This window comes from Pinus tabuliformis, chromosome 8 (genome assembly GCF_031772625.1).
Source record: "Pinus tabuliformis cultivar Carrire ecotype Pingquan chromosome 8, CPIR1, whole genome shotgun sequence".
NCBI lineage: Eukaryota > Viridiplantae > Streptophyta > Pinopsida > Pinales > Pinaceae > Pinus > Pinus tabuliformis.
The window spans coordinates 1,348,312,636-1,348,332,139 of record NC_142294.1 but is presented as its reverse complement, the minus strand read 5'-3'; the positions used below and the strand labels follow the sequence as shown (position 1 = coordinate 1,348,332,139).

Below are 19,504 nucleotides of genomic sequence, written 5' to 3'. Positions count from 1 at the left end.
AACTGAAAGAAACAGTTGTGGGGGTCCAAATGGGATAGGTGGGTGGCCACCAACATCCACCTGGATCAGCACCTTTAGCTAGAATTTGGAGTCTCTTAGCCTTTTCCATTTAGTTTTACTAGGGTGCCCTTCTATGCTAGCTATTAATCTACAAGGCTCCTTTAAGCTAAAATATCCTTTAGGACATTTCCCCTATCAAAGGATATCTTTCCTAGATTGGATTTTTTTTTTTTTTTTTGTAACTTAGGCATTGCTTCTTTCTATATTACGATATCAAAAAAACTTACATCAAACTTAGGTCTAGGTGGCTAGCCTGCCCGCAAGAAACCAAGCCGCCACCTATCAGCATTAAAACCAAACCAAAATTTAAAAATGTCTTTCTCCTTAAAATTGTCGTATCTAAGCTTTCACACACTACTAGCTAATCTATCTACTGGTCCATAACAGAACAACCAAACACAGTGCTTTTCTAGCAACATTTTAAACAAAACTAAACAAAGACCCAGCTTAGTCATTCCTCGTCTGAAGAAGTAACCGGGGCGGGCGTTGTGGCACTTGACCCTGGCTTCCCCTTCTTCTGCTCCAGCACCCATTTCAATTCCTTCATCATTTGTTCCAATTTTCCCAACATCAGGTGATTTCTCGCTGCCTGGACTTGGACGGCCGCCATTTCTTTCAGGAGAGTGTCTTTGAGATTTTCTATTGCTGCCATAGTCTGGCTCCTTAGCTGTTCTTCTCTCTGGTTTCTTTCCTCCTCCTCTTCTTCCCGGACGTCCTGGTTCATATCCATAGCCCGAGCAACCACGTGTTTCATAATCCAATAATGTTGGATCAACTTATTGAACAGAGAGTTTGGGCTCCTGGTATTTCCTGGGTCTGGTACCAAATCTTCCCATTCCCCCCAGGGGATTTCCTTGTGCGCGCTAATGGCCCTCAACTCCCGCTCCCATCCATTTATTTGGTCTCGAGTTTTAGGGGAATTCCCAGCCATATACGCATTTATCATGTACATGCTTTTTTCTGAATCTGGCTTCCTTCCTCTACGCTTTGGTTTGCTACTCGAGCCTTCTTTCCAGGTCCAAACATATTTCTCTTTCTTTGGAGCCATCGTGTTGTGACCTTGAAGCCTTTGTTTGATTGAGTCTTGCCTACCTATCAAGACAACAGACCACAAGTCAGTACCTCTAATTCGGAAAGCTGCTTCAACCCACTTACTTACCCCCCCATTCTTAGCATGAAGTTCCCGCATATTCTTCTGGCTCAAGGGCCTTGGCCACTTCATGACCTGCCCTGCCAGTCTGCCCTTGACCCTCCCCCCTCTCTCTACTTCCCTGGGATGCCCTCGCTTACCATCTTGGTGGCTATCTATATACAAATCCATCTTCCCTCGTCTCCCCAATTGATGGGGTGAATTGCTTTCCCACCAGTACCCCGGCGGAGTTCTGCTCCTTGCCTTCCAGGAATTTCTAAGCAAGCAACAATGGGTAAGTTCCCTGTGGCCGGTAGGGACCCCGTCTTGGCCCGACATGGCAATACTCTCCACCCACCAGTCGTTTCTGGACTTGGATTTAACCTTCCTCCAAGGTCTGAGTTTCTCTCTGCCTGAGGCATCTTCTTCTCCAATGGGGTACAGGTTTTTCGACTCATTACCGGGACGGCCTACTTCTTCCCTACTACTAGTTATCGACTTCCTTTTTCTGGACATTTCTGCTACATAACAGAAGTATCTACCACTAACAAACCCAAGGCCTGCAAGGAAGGGAAGTGATGATACATACCACCTTTCCTCTTCGTGATCGGATTGTGGGCTGGTCGCTGCGCCTTACGTCCACCTTTCTTCGTGCCTTCTTGCTTCGAGCTATGCTTCATGAACCCTCCTACTGCCACCTCAGGCCTTTGTTTGTATACTCCCCTTTGTCCCTCCATCCTGACCTCCACCTGTCCATTTAATTTCCTTGCTCTCCTCTCCGCGTCCCTTCCTTGGCAATTGCTGCTACTTGTCTGACCTCCTTTGTCCTTCATAACTACTACATTCTCCCGGTTGCTCCTACAGTACCCTTTCTGTACTACTGATGCCACTTGCACTCCTGACGCTGCCGCTTGTACCAACTCCCCACGCTCCCTCCAACTCTTTCGTTAATTGCATCTTGATTCTCTCTTCCTCCCCTTCAAGCGAACTTGTCCTTTCTTGCCCCGTCAGCTACCCTACTCTGTCACTTATACCCCGCCTGTCCTCTCTCACGATTATGCTATCTCTCCCCACCCATTGTAATCTTTCCCCGCATCTGCCACGTCCTGTCTTTTCCTGGCCGTTCTCCTCGGTATTGCCATGACCACCCTTATCAACGTCGAGAAGTTTCTGTAATCGTTCGCGTTCCTCCGGGGCAGCAGCTCCATTCCTTCACTGTCTATCATCTTTCCCTTGTTCCTACAGCCCCAATTCACTAACCAGTCTGCTGGTTGATTGCCTGAGCGTCTGACATGGGTGGGGATTAGATAATCTATTTTGGTAATTAGCTTCCCTATTTCTCCGATGAGCCACGCCATTTGCCAACTCTTACTAATTTTTTCCACTGGTTTTTTTTGTTGCAATTGCCTTACCATATCCACCACCAATTTTGAGTCGCCCTCAATTTGGAGACTCTTGATCTTGACCTGGATCGCAATTTCAAGGCCTCGCTTCAGCGCGTGCAGTTCCACTTCATTATTAGTCGCCTCCCCACAATCCATAGCAAATATTCTCATGGTTTTTCCACTATCATTTCTGAAGACCCCCCCGACACCTGATTCTCCCGGGTTGTGTTTAGCCGCTCCATCGAAATTAAGTTTTGTAAATCCCTGAGGGGGCTGCCTGTACTGATTAATTTCCTCCATCTCTCAGATTTGGTTTTTTATTTGGACACCGCATAGCATACTCTGGCTTACTTCTAGCTTCTTCAATATCTGTTCTTTTGTTTGTGACACCTTCTAGTCCTCTTCCTTCTAGCATTCTGTCAGAATTGTTTCTCTCGTATTCAAGATGATTTGTTCCCAAATGTTTGCCAGAGTGCGGTTTCCTTCTTTGAAGATCACACAATTCCGTGCCTTCCAGATATTCCAGAGCAAGAACCTAGCAGAAAGCACCCAGGCACGATTTACCACCGGATTTTGGTAAGGTTTCCTTGGCCAGTTTTCAACGGTATTGATGATATTTTGGTAATTTCTGTGATGGCGCTCAAACAACTTGTAATGGCTTTCCCACAGGGTGTTGCTGACTGTGCATCTGTTCATCAAGTGTTCCATTGACTCCTCCTATGCATTGCAGAGCGCGCATCGTGATGGTCCTTGCCGCCCCTTCTTCTGCAGTTTGTCATAGGTAAGCGCCCTGCCATGTAACATAATCTAGACAAAGAAGGAAACTTTTGGCCAATGCTTGATTTTCCATAAGTTTTTCCATTTCTTCGTCTCTGCCTGTTGATCCTGTTTTGCTTTTAAGTAATACCCTTTTGCTATAGAAAAGGTTCCTTGAATTCGGGTGCCCCATCTTAGGATATCTTGCCCTGTTTTCCTCGCCACCTTACGGGATGCCATTTCATTATAGTAGTCTTGCCATCTATCTGAGTCAGGCGCCGCTACCCAATCCTCTTTCTGCTTCCAATTACGCCAATAATCCCCTATACCTGGTTTCCAAAAGTTGCCTACAACCTTCCCCTCTGCCTGGGATGTAAAAGCTTGGATGACTTGAAGGTTTTCCTTATGGATAATCCTTTTGCATTGCTGCTAGGATTCCTCCCAAAACCTGGCTTTATCACCTGCTCTTATCTCCCAAAAGCTATACTCTCTAACCAGTTCTTTATTACTCCTCGCCAGGTTCCATATTGCAGAGCCTTTGACCTCTGTTCGGCTTCTCATTTTGTCTTCGGGTTCCTCCGCTACCTCATATTTCCTTTCCCATATTGCCTTCCATAAGTCTTGGCCTCCCTGGGTCCATCTCCACCAGAGCTTCACTCCCATCACTTAGTTTAGCACATAGGGGTCCCTCAATCCTAAGCCTCCGTCTTTGGGTAGCTTGCTAAGCCACTCTCAAGAAATTAAGGCCCATTTTCTAGATTTGCTGGTTCCTTGCCAAAGAAATTTCTTGAACATTGCTACCAGCTTCTGACTAATGGACTTGGGGATAGCTTGGCACGAAATATGGTATATTGGAATAGCTTGCAGAACAGCTTTTAGGAGAATTAGCTGATTGGGAGCATTTAGTAGGCGAAAGGTCCAATTTTCCATATTTTTCCTGATTTTATTGATTAGAGGATCCCAGTTAGCAGCCCTGTATTGGTGTTCATTAAGCATAATGCCTAGGTATTTGGTTGGGAAGGTACCAATTCTAAACCCCATTGTGCGTGCCAGAAATCTTTGGGCCGCTGGCTGAGTGTTAAAGAAAAATATTTCGGATTTCTCTTTATTAATCTCAGTCCCTGAAGCTTGGTTGAACTCAAATAAGGTTTTTACAATCTGTTGAGCTTCCTTAAGCGTGGCCTGACCGTAAAACATTACATCATCTACGAATTGCTGGTGTGAAACCGGGAGATCATTCCCACAGATTCTTAGCCCCTTAAGCTTGCCCCTGGCTACTTGAGCTTTAACCAACCGACCCAAACCTTCCGCAGCCAGGATGAAGAGAAATGGAGACAGGGGATCTCCTTGTCTAAGCCCTCGCGAAGGGTTGAAGGCTTCGGTAGGGGTTCCATTCAAAATTACTGACATCACCGGAGTGCTCACCATTGACAGGATCCAGTTCACCCATCTTGGATCAAATCCGTGAGCTTTGAGGATGCCCTCCAGGTACCCCCAGCTGATGCGGTCATAAGCCTTAGCCAGGTCTAATTTAATGAGCATGCCTGAGTTGCGAGAGTTTTTAAGGGAGTGAATCACTTCCTGGGCTACTATGATACCATCTGTAATCTGCCGCCCTTTAACAAAACCAGTTTGTTCCTGAGTGATGAGAGCCGGCAAAATTGGCTTGAGTCTGTTCACCATAATTGTTGCTAAGATCTTGTACACTACATTACAGAGGGATATTGGTCTGAATCCCTGTGGTTCGTCCGAATTTTCACTCTTTGGAATCAAAGCCAAGAAGGTAGCATTCAGCCCCTAATGCATGCGTTTTGTACACCTAGATTCCTCCACTAGGTCCAACAGATCGTTGCCCATGAAACTCCAGGCTGCTTGGTAAAACTCAATGGTAAAGCTGTCGGGACCCAAGGCCTTATTCTTCACCATTTTGTTAACCACTTCCTCCACTTTTTCCTTCGTGATTATCCTGAGCAGAGCCAAATTTTGTTCTCTAGTTACTTTCTTAGGGATGTGTTGACAGACCTTTTCTATATCCTCCTCCCTGTTAATGTTTGGTTCTGTTAGGATGCCTTTGAAATAGTCCACCAGGAGCTGCTCCATATCTTGCTGCTGCATTACTCTGTTTCCTTGACTATCTTTCAGTGAGAAAATTCTATTATGATGTCTGTGATTCAGCATCGCTTTGTGGAAGAATTTAGAGTTCTTTTCCCCGTCTTTTAACCATTGTACGTGTGATTTCTGTTTCCACAGAATTTCTTCCTGCTTGCGTCTTTCCTCCAGTTGATTGATTAACCTGCCTTCCTCCTCAGCCAGCTCCTCGCTTCTGCCTTCCTCGATAATTTGTTGTTGTATCCCTGCCATTCTATTCTATAATTTCCCTCTCTCTTGCTGGATATTGCCAAATTCTTCGTTATTCCATTTCTTAATTTTGCCCTTTATTTCCTTAAGTCTGAGCTAGAACATGTGCATTTTGTTCCTGCCTTCCGTTCCTGTCCTGCTTTCCTGCCACCAGTTTCTTACTTTGTCTAAGAAAACTGGATCTCTAAGCCAAAAGGACTCAAAACGAAAAGGTCGTTTTTTATTTTGATTATTCATGGCTAATTCCAGCTTAATTGGCCAATGATTAGATCCTATAGAGGGGAGGATGGAGGCTTCGTAGAAAATGTCCATACCTATAATGGCCTCAGAGACTAGGAATCTATCCAGTCTTGACGCAATTTGTTTGTTCCCACCTCTTCTGTTGTTCCAGGTGAATTTCCCATTTATTGTAGGAATATCTACCAGCGTTAAGTCTGTTTGGACGTCTCTGAATCTTTCCATCTCCGGTTCATCTCTGCTGATTCCTCCTTTCTTCTTTTCTCTAGAGGTTATCAAGTTGAAGTCTCCTGCAATAATCCACCTTTGCTCCTGGTGCATATTTTTAAGTTTTTGTAAATGGCTAAGGAATAAGCCCCTTTCTGCCTGGGTATGGGGCCCATAGACAGCCGACACAACCACCCATTCACTTTGCCCAATGAGTCTGAATCGGCCAGTCAGGACTCTTGGCATTCCTATCCACCAGTCTGATAGGACTTCTACTGGATTCCAAATGACTGCTATCCCTCCTGCACTCCCTTTGGCGTCGATGGTTACTTGCTCATATCTAGGGGTTATTTTATTGAGGATTTCCTCCATCTTCTGACCTGAAATTTTAGTTTCCTGAATGAGCATTATTTGTGGTTTGTCTTTCCTCAGTCTTGCCGCTAAATGTCTCTGTTTCCCTTTGTTGTTTAGGCCTCTAATATTCCATGATGTCAAAATCATTGATGAGTTTGAGATAGGTTTTGAAACACCGCTGACAGCGGAACCACGCTCCCTGTGTTCACCAACATTTCCCCCATTAGTTGGATGGAATCTTTAAGGTTTCTCCTTCCTCTTTTCTTTTTCCCTCCCTTGCCTTTCCCTTGCAAATCTGTTCTGCTTTCCCTCTGGCTCTCTTGGTATTCTGCGGGCATTGCTTTACCTTTTTCCTGTTTAGCCTTATACTACTGAAAAGTTTCCGCATACAACCTCTTTTGGTCTTCCGGGATAAACCTCTCATCCAAATTCCTCCATTCATTTAATAATTTTCTTAGGACTTCTTCTTCTTGACTTAGATCTTCCCTGATTGTCTCTGTGTCTGTCTCCATCTGTTCTGTTAGTTCTTCCTGTTCCTTTCCTTTGTCCATAGCTTCACTCGGGGCTTTCCTTTTTGAGTGGGCTCTTTCACTGCTAGAGCTATTGTCTGACTCTTTATCTTCTTGATTTTCCATGGCTTGATCCTCCTCTTCTCCCTCTTCCTGTAATATTTCAAAGCTGTTTAATTTCCTTGGGAATGATTGTTTTTCTTTCTTTTCTTCCTTGTAGATTTCTTTGTTTATTTTTCATTTACTTTTCACTTCTTGAAATCCTTCGTGGTCAACTAGCCCTCTCTGTTGCTGGTTACTTCTCCTTTCTTCCTCTTCCATTGTAATCGGACACTCCTTAACCAGATGACCGTGTTCGTGGCATCTACAGCATCTAAACGGTATATGCTCATAGTCTAAGTTTTGCTGCTAGACTTCCTCATGATACTCTAGTTCCACTGAATTTGGGATGGGGTTTGCTAAGTTCATATAGACACATATCCTGGCGTACGATGTATACCTTCCTTTCTTCGTGGTTTCTGCTATTTTCACAAAAATTCCTATTGAGTTTCTTATCCCCTCCAATATTTCCGGATCCCAGAAATCTATAGGTAGCCCAAATAATCGAACCCAGACTGGCGCTGCTAGAAATTTTTCCTTATCGGGGTTATAGCATTCCTCCCAATATCTCATAAAAAGACCAGCATTATAATAAAAATAAGGGCCATTTTCAAACACTTTTTCCTTATCTTGTAGGTTTGAGAAGATTACCGTAAAGAAGCCCTTCGCTCCCAGCTTAAGCTCAATGTGTCCTTGGGGCTGCCATTTTTGATTAATCCACTTGGTAAGGTCTCGTTCAGACGGCCATACACCGACAAACTTTCAGATAAGGGCATGATCTTTCATGTAACTTCTGTACTTTTCTAGTTTATTTGATGGAATTACAAACCTGGGTTTCTCCTCTGCACATGGCAGGCATCTTCCCCTTTTGCCCGCCTGCCAAGTCGCTCCCAGAACCGAACCAACGTTCTGTTTCTCCTTTGCCATCTGACTATTCTAACCATCTCCTGTCACAGTGTCTCGATAGGAGGGGATCTCTCCCCTCTTGACTTCTTCTGGCATGACTGTGTCCTTCAGATGTATGAGGTGTCTACTGCTGTAGCACTCAGTTGGCTGCACCATGGTCCTTTTTTTGTTCCCTGCTGATTTTACCACATGTTCGCCATTAGGTTTTCGGTTGCAGAGCTCTTTCCTCTCTTTCCTAGATTGGATTTTAATTCTTCTACTTTATGTTTCATTTGTGATGGCTACTTGTGTTTCTGAGCTTATGTGCACTGGTCAATGCGTGCACTTCTGCCACTACCTCCATTGTTGTTGAGATTGAGGTTGCACCCAATACTAGTAGACTAGTACTATACCTTACAATATCAAACAAGTTTTTAACTCATTTACCTCTCCTTTTTCCAATTTGGGCCCATTGCTACTAAGAATCCTCCCAAAAGAGGAATAAGTTTATGTTTTGATTTCCACGATGAATTCTAGAGATGAAATCCCTTAATTCCACCCCCTATCCAAATTATCAAACTATCATTTGTTCTTGCCATGTATTTTTGCTTCCATACATTACTCCATAAAGCTGATGGGTTTTTAAACCACCACCACCAAGTTTTGGCTCCTAGTGATTAATTGAGGATTTTAGGGTCTCTCACTCCCAAACCATCGAGGTGGTTAGGATAGCATAATTTTTCTGAAGTGATAAGGACACATTTTTATTGTTATTTAGCTCCCCCTAAAATAAAGATATTTGTATGTTTCTTATTTTTCCCATAATGGCTTTAGGGGTTGCCGAGGATGAGAATATGTACATAGAGATGACTTGTAGAACTAATTTACATATTTTTGAATACACATCATTAATCATATCAATATTATTTCAAATAGTTAAATTATACAAAATTTTAAATAAAATTTATATAAAAATATATGGAAATAATAAAAAAAATTGTTCACCATTATATCTTTTTATTTTTTAATTAAAACTTAGTAATGAATTGTTTTTCAAAATAATTGGTTTTCACCCTTTAAAATGTATTTTAAAACATATAAATAAATTATATCCCTCCAAAATCCATAAAAGATTAAGATTATGCAAGTTACAAAACTCACAATTACCATTGTAAAAAATCTCACCAGATTTTAAAATAAAATTGAAGAAACACTCCAAAAAGGACGGTCTCTCAAGGTCTTTTGGGTATTCGCGGGGTCGCTAGGTAGAGTTCAAAATTCAAAATTTAAATTTCACATTGCCGGGCGCGCAGACTGAGTCTTAAAAAGAAAATTCATGACGAATGGTCCATGGATGACCATGTGATGGTCATTGTCAGATGCTTTAAAAATATTTATGTTAATGGTCATCAGAAAACTGGGGCGGCTGTATGCTCCATGTATGCATCATCCGGTTCGCATAGTTTTTTTTAAATAATTAATGCATATCTCCGTCAATGTTTCTTTAAGTAAATGGAGACGGAGAGGTGGGCCAGAGCAGCCATGTAAGCAGGTTCTGATAACCTGCAATCGGGATAAGGGAATATATCTGGAAATGACATATTCTTACCAAGTTAAGATGTTTTATTTCGCTGGTGCTCCACAACAGAATTTTGACCTGGGAAAACATTTAAAAAAGAAGCTTTCAGAGACCAAGTGGATGTGTTTTATGCAATCAACATCAAGAAACCACTGATCATCTTTTGAACAAGTGTAATTTCACTCAGGGAATATGGTCCTCGCTTTTGCAGTTTTTGGGCATTAATGAAGATATGGAGAAGTCTTCTTTTGAAGTAATTCTTTTTACTTGGGCAAATAAGTACAAACACCTTAGTACTCTACCTATTTTTGTTGTCGGGAGTATTTGACTATTGAGAAACAAGATAATCTTGAGAGATGCTAAGATATATATTCTGGTTCTAATCTCCAAAATCGTTTCACATTTCAAGGAATTTCTTCCCCTTCAAAGACCATCATTACATAGAAGAGTCCAATTTCCACTCATTCCACAATCTCAACGGATGGGTTTCTTTGATGGGGCAGCCCAAGGGAAAGTGTGTGGAGAAGGAAGGATGATCAAGTTGATTGAAAATAGATCCATTCATTTTAAAATTGGAATTGGTTTCGGATCAAATACCAAAGCTGAATTGATTGTTGCATGGACTCTTTTGATGCTTGCAAAGCTCAAAAACATTAATCATTTGCATATTCTTGGTGACTCTAAATGTGTTGTTGATTGGTTGAAAGGATTTGCCCGCGTAAAAGTGCTTCATTTAAAAGCATGAAAACTTAAAATAAGAAAAATAAAATCAAAATTTCAAGCTATTAGTTTTCAACACATTTATAAAAAATTCAATTCCACAATAGATATTCTCAAAAAAATAACTCTGAAATTAGCTTTCAACACATTTATAGAGAGTTCAATTCCACAATAAATAATCTCAAAAAATAACTCTGAAATTAGATCTCGATATTCTCTTTTAAAAAAAAAAAAAAATCTAACCTGAAATTAGATGCTCGTCCTCGATATTCTCTCAAAAATAACTCTGAAATTAGATCCTCGTTTATTTCTCTTTGAAGAACTCATTAACAGCTCCTACTCCATTACAATTGATCACTCGCCATAAACCACATCACTCGGTGGCCAGAAATTTCAACAAATATGATCCAAACTCTACTTTAAAATTGGAAAAATACTTAGAAAGAATGCACGAGAACGATGGACTCAGATGCAACGGTATCAGCGTCATTACTGAACTGAAATGTGGAGAGAACTTGAAGCTCCCATTTTGTGCAATATCTCATCACTGTCCACACCCCACGTTATCATGTGGTTGTTCGTCCGATTTGATTATTACAACTAAACTAATTTCACGGCTCCCATGTGGGATTAAGTACTCTACTATTCCCAACTCTGTTTGATGGTATCACAATGCACTTGAATGAATGAATTCACGGTGCTTCTGGTTTTACTTTATTTCTTATAGTAAAACACCGTCAAGTTAGAGGATCTCAGAGTGGGTTTTGAACTCTTGAATTATGTTTGAACTTTAGTTACTTGTTTTGTATAAATATTAAGTTATCAATATCATATGATCCATTTATGTTTGTAGTTGCACACACAAAAGGTGTATTATGTTTCTATTAACAACTCTGACGTGAGAATGAAAGGTTGAGTGTGTTGATTACTACATCCAGCATTGTTTATACGAACTTCCTTAATGTATTGATATATTTGTTTAGAAAAAATTTTGGCGAAATCACATAATTGATCATTTGTCGACGCGTTTCGAACCAACTAGTGTGGTTCATCGTCAGGACAAGTTGAAGATACAGATTCAGTATAGCGAGTTAAATAGTCCAAGCAGAGACTCCAACGGCTAAAAAGACTAATGGCTATTTTTCAACTTAAAGACCCAGTCAAACCCCCTTTAACTAAATTAATATTAATATTCTATATAATTATTATTATACTTCTAGAGCTAAGTAAACTGGGTAAAAATTAACCAGATCAGAGGTTATTAATCTATTTATATATTTAATATATAATTATATATAATAATATATATTTTAGGGATTTTTAAAAATCAAAATAAAACCATATATAAACAAATAACAGCATGATTACATCTTATACGGTATAGTTTGTTCCCTGGTTCAATAATAATTATTTTTTAAAACATATCAATCACATTCAACTTGATGTCAAAGTTTTGTTAAGACGTTGATAGATTTGTGAGCAAAACCATTAGGACTAGCTACCAAGGTTTCTATAATATTTATCAAGGTATACATAATCCTCGCATCGAGTTATATTTGCTATGGCATAATAAAACATATATATGAATATAATTATACATAATTATGTAGAAGTAATTCGTTTATTAGAAGTATTTTTATAAAATGTTTTTCATGATTAAAGTTATATATTTAATTTGGAATATTGTTTTTTCAAATTTTCTTCTTTTAGGTATCTGCAAATATTCAGGGTAATGCTTGAGCTTGTATTTAGATGTTAGTATGTGATATATTTTCTTAGAGTGATAATGTACACGAGTTTATTTCAATACTACTAACCATTTCAATGAGCAAGTTGAGGGATCTTTTTGTTCTTTGTTAGAAAAGGGCAAGTAAAAGACAAGATATTTAAGACTGTCACTATGGAGAAGCATCGTCATGTCTTACCTAAATTAAATCCTTGGTTCAAGAACGGAGAAACCAATATTATATTAACATTCATCAACCATGAAAAACTCTACACTAGACGAAGTTATACTTAACTATTCCTATGTGTTGGAATATCCTAACATCCCCCCTTAAGAACAACTTGGGATAGGATTGAAGGATGTACAAATATGACACAATAGGAGAAGGAAGGAGGCATTAGAGCCTATCCCCCCTTAGTGAAAACTTCTTGAACTCCAACCATAAATCGAAGTTTAGTAAACTTCGCCTTTGTGAGAGCATTTGTAAAGATGTCTACAACTTGATTATCTGTTGAACAATATTGCACTTCAAGAACATGGTCATGAATGAGATTTCTGATGAAGTGCATGTGCAGTTCAATGTGTTTGTTGCGCTGATGTTGGACTGGATCTTTGCATAGTTGAATGCCATTTTGATTATCACACCAAAGTGTAGTCAGATGCTGCTGCTGAAAGCCAAACTTTGACAGGATCTGACGAAGCCATAGGGCTTCCTTACTAGCTTCTACGACACCACGATACTCTGCTTCTGCTGAAGAAAGAGAAATGGCACTTTGTTTCTTGCAAGCCCATGTAATAGGTCCTGAACCAAGAGTGAACACATAACCTGCAGTAGACTTCCAATCATCAGGGTCATCAGCCCAATCAAAATCAGTGAAACCAACCAATAGAGGAGATGCTTCTACACTGTAATGAATCCCAAACTGAACTATAAGTCAAACATAACGAAGTATTATTTTCGCTGCTTTCCAATGACTTTCATGTGGGTTTTGCATAAACCAAACAATAAGGGAAACACCAAAGGAAAGGTCAGGACAAGTATGGGTCAGATACAAAAGTTTTCCTACAATTTGACGGTATAAGGTAGCATCAACTTCAGGGGAAGTACTAGTGATTGAAAGTTTGGCTTCAGAGTGAAAGGGAGAAGGGGCTGACTTACAATCTTCCATGTGAAAATATCGTAGAAGATCACATGCATATTTGGACTGGGAAAGGGAGATACCTTCCTTAGATTGCAAGACTTGAAGACCAAGAAAATAATGCAAGTGTCCTAAGTCTGTCATTTCAAATTTCATTTTAAGGTTGGACTTGAAATGGTTTATAAGGTTGGGATCACTACGAGTAAGGATAAGATCATCAACATAAAGAACAAGAATGATAAGAGGCTTTCACGCTTTCTTGGTGTAGACAGTATGGTCAGAATGACACCTAGAAAATCCAGTTTCTAAAAGAAAGCTATCCATTTTGGCATACCAAGCCCGAGGGGCTCGCTTGAGACCATAAAGGGATTTCTTAAGCCGACATACAACGCTGGAGTCTGTTTGTATAAAGCCAGTAGGTTGTTCCATATAGATTTCTTCATGCAAGTCCCCATGCAAGAAGGAAGATTTAACATCCATCTGATGGACTTCCCATTTGAAAGAGGCAGCAAGGGAAAGAACAAGACAAATAGAGTTCATTTTGGCAACAGGGGAGAAGGTTTTAGTATAGTCAATGCCTTCAACTTGTGAAAAACCGTTAGCAACAAGACGAGCTTTATGTTTATCAACTTTTCCATCTGGTCCATACTTGGTTCTGTAAACCCATTTGCATCTAACAAGTTTTCGTCCCTTTGGAAGGGGAACAAGATCCCATGTATCATTTGCCAATAATGAACGATATTATTCATTCATAGCTGCGTCCCAATCTGGATGGCCTGAAGCTTCTACAAAGGTGTCAGGATCATAATTAGTTGAAGCTTGAGCCAATAAATTAGAGGCTCTATCGAACTGAGAACGTGTACGTCGCTGATCTGTAGGATCACCAGCAAGAGCACCTGCTGCATCCCGAGTAGCACAGACCCATTTTGGAAGCTGAGGAGCTGAAGGAGGATCCTGAGAAGGTGGGGGAGGATTTTCATCCTCGTTGTCATCATCTGAAGAAGAAGTATTTTCAGAAGTAGAAAGGATAGAGAGAGGTGGCACATCCGCCGAACTAAGCTCGTAGGCCGATATATTTTTAGCAAACTTTACATCTCTTCTAATGATAACATTTTTGGACTTAAGTGGAATAAGTCTGTATCCTTTGACATCTCCAGAATATCCAACAAAAATACATTTTTCACTATTAGGTTCTAAAGATTTATGTTTCTCATCTAGAATATGGGCCCATGCTTCACTTCCAAAAACACAAAAGTGACTTACATCTGGTTTAATTGAGCTCCATGCTCCTTTTGGAGTGATATTCTTTAAAACCTTAGTAGGAGTGCAATTTATTATGTAATTTGCACAGTTAATTGCTTTTGCCTAAAAATTAAGACTAAGTCCTTTAGATTGAAGCATACAATTAGCCATTTCCTTTAAGGTGCGATTCTTCCTTTCAGCTACACCATTTTGTTGTGGAATATATGGAACAGTATGTTGCATTTGAATTCCATTCTCAGTGCAAAAGTTGATGAATTTGTTGTTAACATATTCTCCGCCATTATCAGATCTTAGCTTAAGAATTTGATGTCCAGATTGTTTTTCAACAAAGGCCTTAAAGGCCAAGAACATGTTAAATACTTCACTCTTGAGTTTTAAGAAGTATACCCAAGTGCGTCTTGAGAAATCATCAATGAAAATTAAGAAATACTTGTAGCCAGAGAATGAAACAACTGGAAGTGGACCACATAAATCACTATGCACACGCTATAAAGGGGTTGAGGCATGCCAAGAGGCACGTTTTTCAAAACTATCCCGATGATGTTTTCCGAGTACACATCCGGAACAAACACCATCTCTGCAAGATACCATTGGAAGACCTATCACCACATTTTCTTTACATAGATTCTGAAGGGAGCGACAGTTTAAGTAACCAAATCGCTCATGCCAAAGTTTGCTCACTTCATCATTATGAGCAACAAATACCGAGGGAAGATTTGATGACCCAAAGTTGTTAAACCTATACAACCTTGTAGAATCATCACCAATGCCAGTAGCTAAAATCTGTCCAGGATCTCTTAGGTCCTTAATTACAACATTGTGAGGTGAAAATTCAATGATTTTTCCTTCACTTGAATGAGTTATCTGATATACAGATAGAAAGTTGCAGGATAAGGTTGGAACACATAATACATCATTAAATTGACCATTGTCTATATGAACAGTTCTAGTCCCTACAACACTAAGAGATCTATCATCACCAAAATATATATTGTTGGTGTTACAATCATTTAAAGAAGAAAACATGGCTTTTTTTTGGCCATGTGATAAGAAGCTCCAGAATCAATGAGCCACTCATGAGAATTAGAAGAAGAAGATACATTTGGTGCATATCTAGACCGAGATGTTTGACAACCACATGCAGAAAGTGCTATTCCTAAAGATGAAGATGAAGTTGAAGTTGAAGAGTGCTCCAAATGGATGTTATGCTTCTTCATTGCTGCTTCCAAGGCTTCCATCTTCTTAAAGCATTTGGATTCTAAGTGGCCATCTCGATTACAAAAGTGGCAATGTCTATCAGTGTTCTTCCCTTTGTTTTTATTTGCCTTATCATTTTGTTCAAATGATTTTTCATTTTGAGACTGAAATTGCTTAGGACCCTTGTTTGGTTTAGGACCATTCTTTTTAGGATACGACTTCTTAAGATTCTTTGAATTTGGTTGTTGCTGGGTGGCTAAGGCTTTCTTAGAAGAGTTTCCAAGATTAAGAAGACCAAGGTGTAAGAGTTTTTATGTTCTCTTATTAAAGAATCACAAAAGGCATCAAAGGAAGGGGACTTGTAGTCTTTTCTTTGAGAAATGAAGGCTTCTCTTGTAGAATGGAAAGTGGAAACAAACACAGAGTAGGCTAGTCCCAACTTAGTAAGAATGGAATAGATAATGTTAACATCTTCTTTCTTAACCTTAACACCTTCCAAAAGAAGTCTAAGGGTCTTGAACTTGGACAAAAAATCTTCAATGGAAGAAAAATTATTGGGGTCCAATGTAAGCAACTCATTTTCGAGTTGATGGGCTCTAAATTCATTTTTAATTCCAAAAACTTTAGTGATATGTTTCATTGCTTCATTAGGAGTATCAAGTTCTGTGATATGAAATCTAGGGTCTGGAGAAATAGACATCCCTATCAACCCATGTGCTTGATCTTGCCTATTTTCCCATTTGGCTGCCTTATCTTCATCTTTCGGTTTGGTTTCTTAGCTTGAGGCTATTCTGTAAAGACCTTTACTTCTAAGTAAATCCACAATGTAGGACCACCATTGGAAGTAGTTGGTGTTGTCAAGAATAACTTGGCATGGACTTTCCATTTTAACAGTAACTAAAGCTATAGATGTTGAAACTAAGTGTTCCAATGGAAAAATCTCAAAAAATTAGGCTGATTAAATGAAAACAGCTCTGAAAATGGCTTCTGGATAAAGAAGTTATGGATTTTTGAAGAAAAGTTGTCGAAGATGCCAGCGAAGTGCGGGAATGTGTGGAAATGAATGATAATGTTATATTTAAAAAAAATCTCCCCCCTTTCCAAACTAATCTAATTAGTTCACTTTTAAAAAATAATATATGACTCACTTTTATAAATAAGTGAAAGTCACTTTTACAATGGTACTTTATGAGCTACCCACTAAATTGTAACTTAAATAAAAGATAAAGAGACTTTAGAATTATAAGTGACTCACTTTTTATAATGAGTGAGAACACTTTTACATAAAGTAACTTTAAAACATAAGTTACATGTGCTTTTTGAAAAAGTAACTCAACAAAAAGAAAGACTTGAATTCAAGACCTCTATTCTCATAAAGTAACTTTGGTTCAAGTGAGCTAGTTTAAAAGCTTAGTAACTTTTGGAAAAGAGAAAGGGTTTTTTTTTTTTTAGCTACCGAAGCTTTGGACTGCGTGCTTACTTGAGAAAGCTCTTTTTTTCCTACAAAATAAAAACCACAAAACCCAAAACGGACATACAAAAAAACAAACCTTATGGTTTGAAGTTAGCTTTACTCGGAAACTAACAATTTTCCTCAATGTTTCTGATTTTTCGAGTTCACATTAAGGCGCAACGGAAAAGAGCATACGCATGAAAAAAAAAACTTCCTTTCTGTTTCTGATTTGCCCAGATCGCACAGAGTCGCGGGGCAAAGAGCATACACAGAAGTGAAAGGTGTAGATCCGGTAATAAAAAACAAATAAATAAATAAACCAAAATAAACAGAGAGAAAATAACTAGAAACTACAAATAAACATTGTATACCTCCAGATCTTAAAAATGACGTAGCTAGGGCTACCAGAAACCTTTTCGCGTGAAACAAAAGGGGTTCTTCATTGGAAGTGATGCTCCTAACACAATAGAGTAGTCCTCTTGGCCCGAAAGTAGTCAGAAAAAATAGATATATGAAACGACAGTCGGATGCAGTTTTACCGACTTCAGATTTGGATCAACAATCGATGCGGCCCTCAACTTGGCTCTGATACCATGTAGGAATTTACAAGGTAAGTTCCTCAGACAGAACACCAAAGGACACCGCTTACAAACATATCACAAATCAATACACCAATATTGTTAATGTGGTTAAAACCTTCAAAGAGGGAAACAGTGCACGGCCTGAGCCAACGTGGCCACTTCAGGCAATTTATTAATAAAAGAATGAAATTTTACATGAGCTTTTCTCATGAACGGTTAACCTACAAATGACCCTCCATGCTCTTTAAATAGATATCATGGACCAATTGGGTGTTAAGCCACGGATCAAGTGTCAGTAATACCGATGAGAGAATGAACTGTCGGATCACTACATATCGTGACCGTCGGATTGTAAGTTACAAAATTACATAGTAAAGAAACACACTTTACCTAACTCTACACTAGACCAAGTTATACTTAACTATTTCCTATGTGTCGAAATATCCTAACAGTTTTATCATGTATCTTATCAAAACATTTTTTTATATGAAACATAAAAAAATAAGGAACACGCCCATAAATTTTTTATAGTTTTTAAATAAATAAGCTTTACATTTTTTGTTATAAAAATATTTAAAAAAATACATACATTTTTATATGTAAAAGTGGTAAACCTTATGGTGTTTCCAATACTTGTTGATTTTTAGAGATGACCAATTGCAAATCAAGGTGAATCTCTTGTGGGGAGTGTCAACCACTTGTATGGCGTTAAATTGTGCAATAATACATGAGTGACCCTTTTTCAATAGATTCTTCACATACAATTGAATCTTAACACAACATATCACCCCCAAATTGATGTTCAAACTAAATCTCTTAGCAAGTGCTTAGATTTACTTTAGAGCATCATTCCTAATGGTCAAGTGGGACAATATAATTTATCATTGTGCCACTAAAATGACTCCCCTTGAGGTTGTTTATGGTCGAAATCCCCCATCAATTCTATCATACTTACCAGGAAATTCTAAGATGGAGGAGATACACAAAACCGTCATTGCTCGAGCCAACATTCTTTGCACTCTCAAGGATAATCTCATAATGGCTTGAATAAGGATGAAGTATGATGTTAATCAACATCATTCCCAAATGTCATTTTTAAGAAAGAGATAATTTATTTAGGTGAATGCATGAACATGGGTTACACTTTTGGGCCAAATGTGGCGACGAAATTTCAAAATTTTATTTTTATCAAATTGAAGCCCTCAAAATTCATACACGCATTTTGAATTTTGATTCAGAGCAAAAAAAAAAAAAATTGGAGAATTATGTTGTTTTTTTTATGATATTTTTTGCAAAAAAAATAGTGTCATATAATCTATCAATTTTCTATTAAATGAAATGCTTGTCCTTGCAAATTTTCACACATCTTAGGAGGTATGTACGTGTTCACGTAGCATAACTTAGTCTAAAATGTGTAATTTTTAATATATATATATATATATATATATGATTTACACAGAGAGAACTAATTTATGCATATTAAAAAATTATTTTTGTATGCAAAATTATATTTTTTATTATTTTTTGAATTGACAAAGTAATATTTCAATTCTATTTTGCAGACACGTGTTCACGTAAGGTTTTTTTTAAATAAACTCGAAAAACAAGAGTATCGTTTTGAATAGGACTCGTAAACGAAGATATTTGTATATTTTGAATTTTTTTCGCTTTGTATATTTTATGTTATTGATTTTTTATTCAACCCCTTTAAAATTGTCCAAAAAAAATTCAAGCATTATGTTTAAAAAAAATTAGATAAAAAATATCATATCAATTTGAAAATGTCAAACTCATAGGCCATTGGATAGAGGATTCCTTCATGAATCCAATATGATCAACTTTGCTACATAAGAACAAATTCTGCTCC

General features: G+C 38.6%; 1 protein-coding gene across 1 annotated transcript; it reads right to left on the bottom strand.

Annotated features, from left to right (window-relative positions):
* Nucleotides 1-5,127: 5,127 nt before the first annotated feature.
* On the bottom strand, nucleotides 5,128-5,691 carry LOC149240482 (uncharacterized). The gene has a single exon (XM_089370187.1). The coding sequence runs from the start codon at nucleotides 5,689-5,691 to the stop codon at nucleotides 5,128-5,130; it is 564 nt and encodes a 187-aa protein (XP_089226313.1).
* Nucleotides 5,692-19,504: the final 13,813 nt, after the last annotated feature.

What these genes read in the sequence shown, in the direction of transcription:
- LOC149240482 (XM_089370187.1), bottom strand. Translation starts at nt 5,691, where the DNA reads ATGGCAGGGATACAACAACAAATTATCGAGGAAGGCAGAAGCGAGGAG.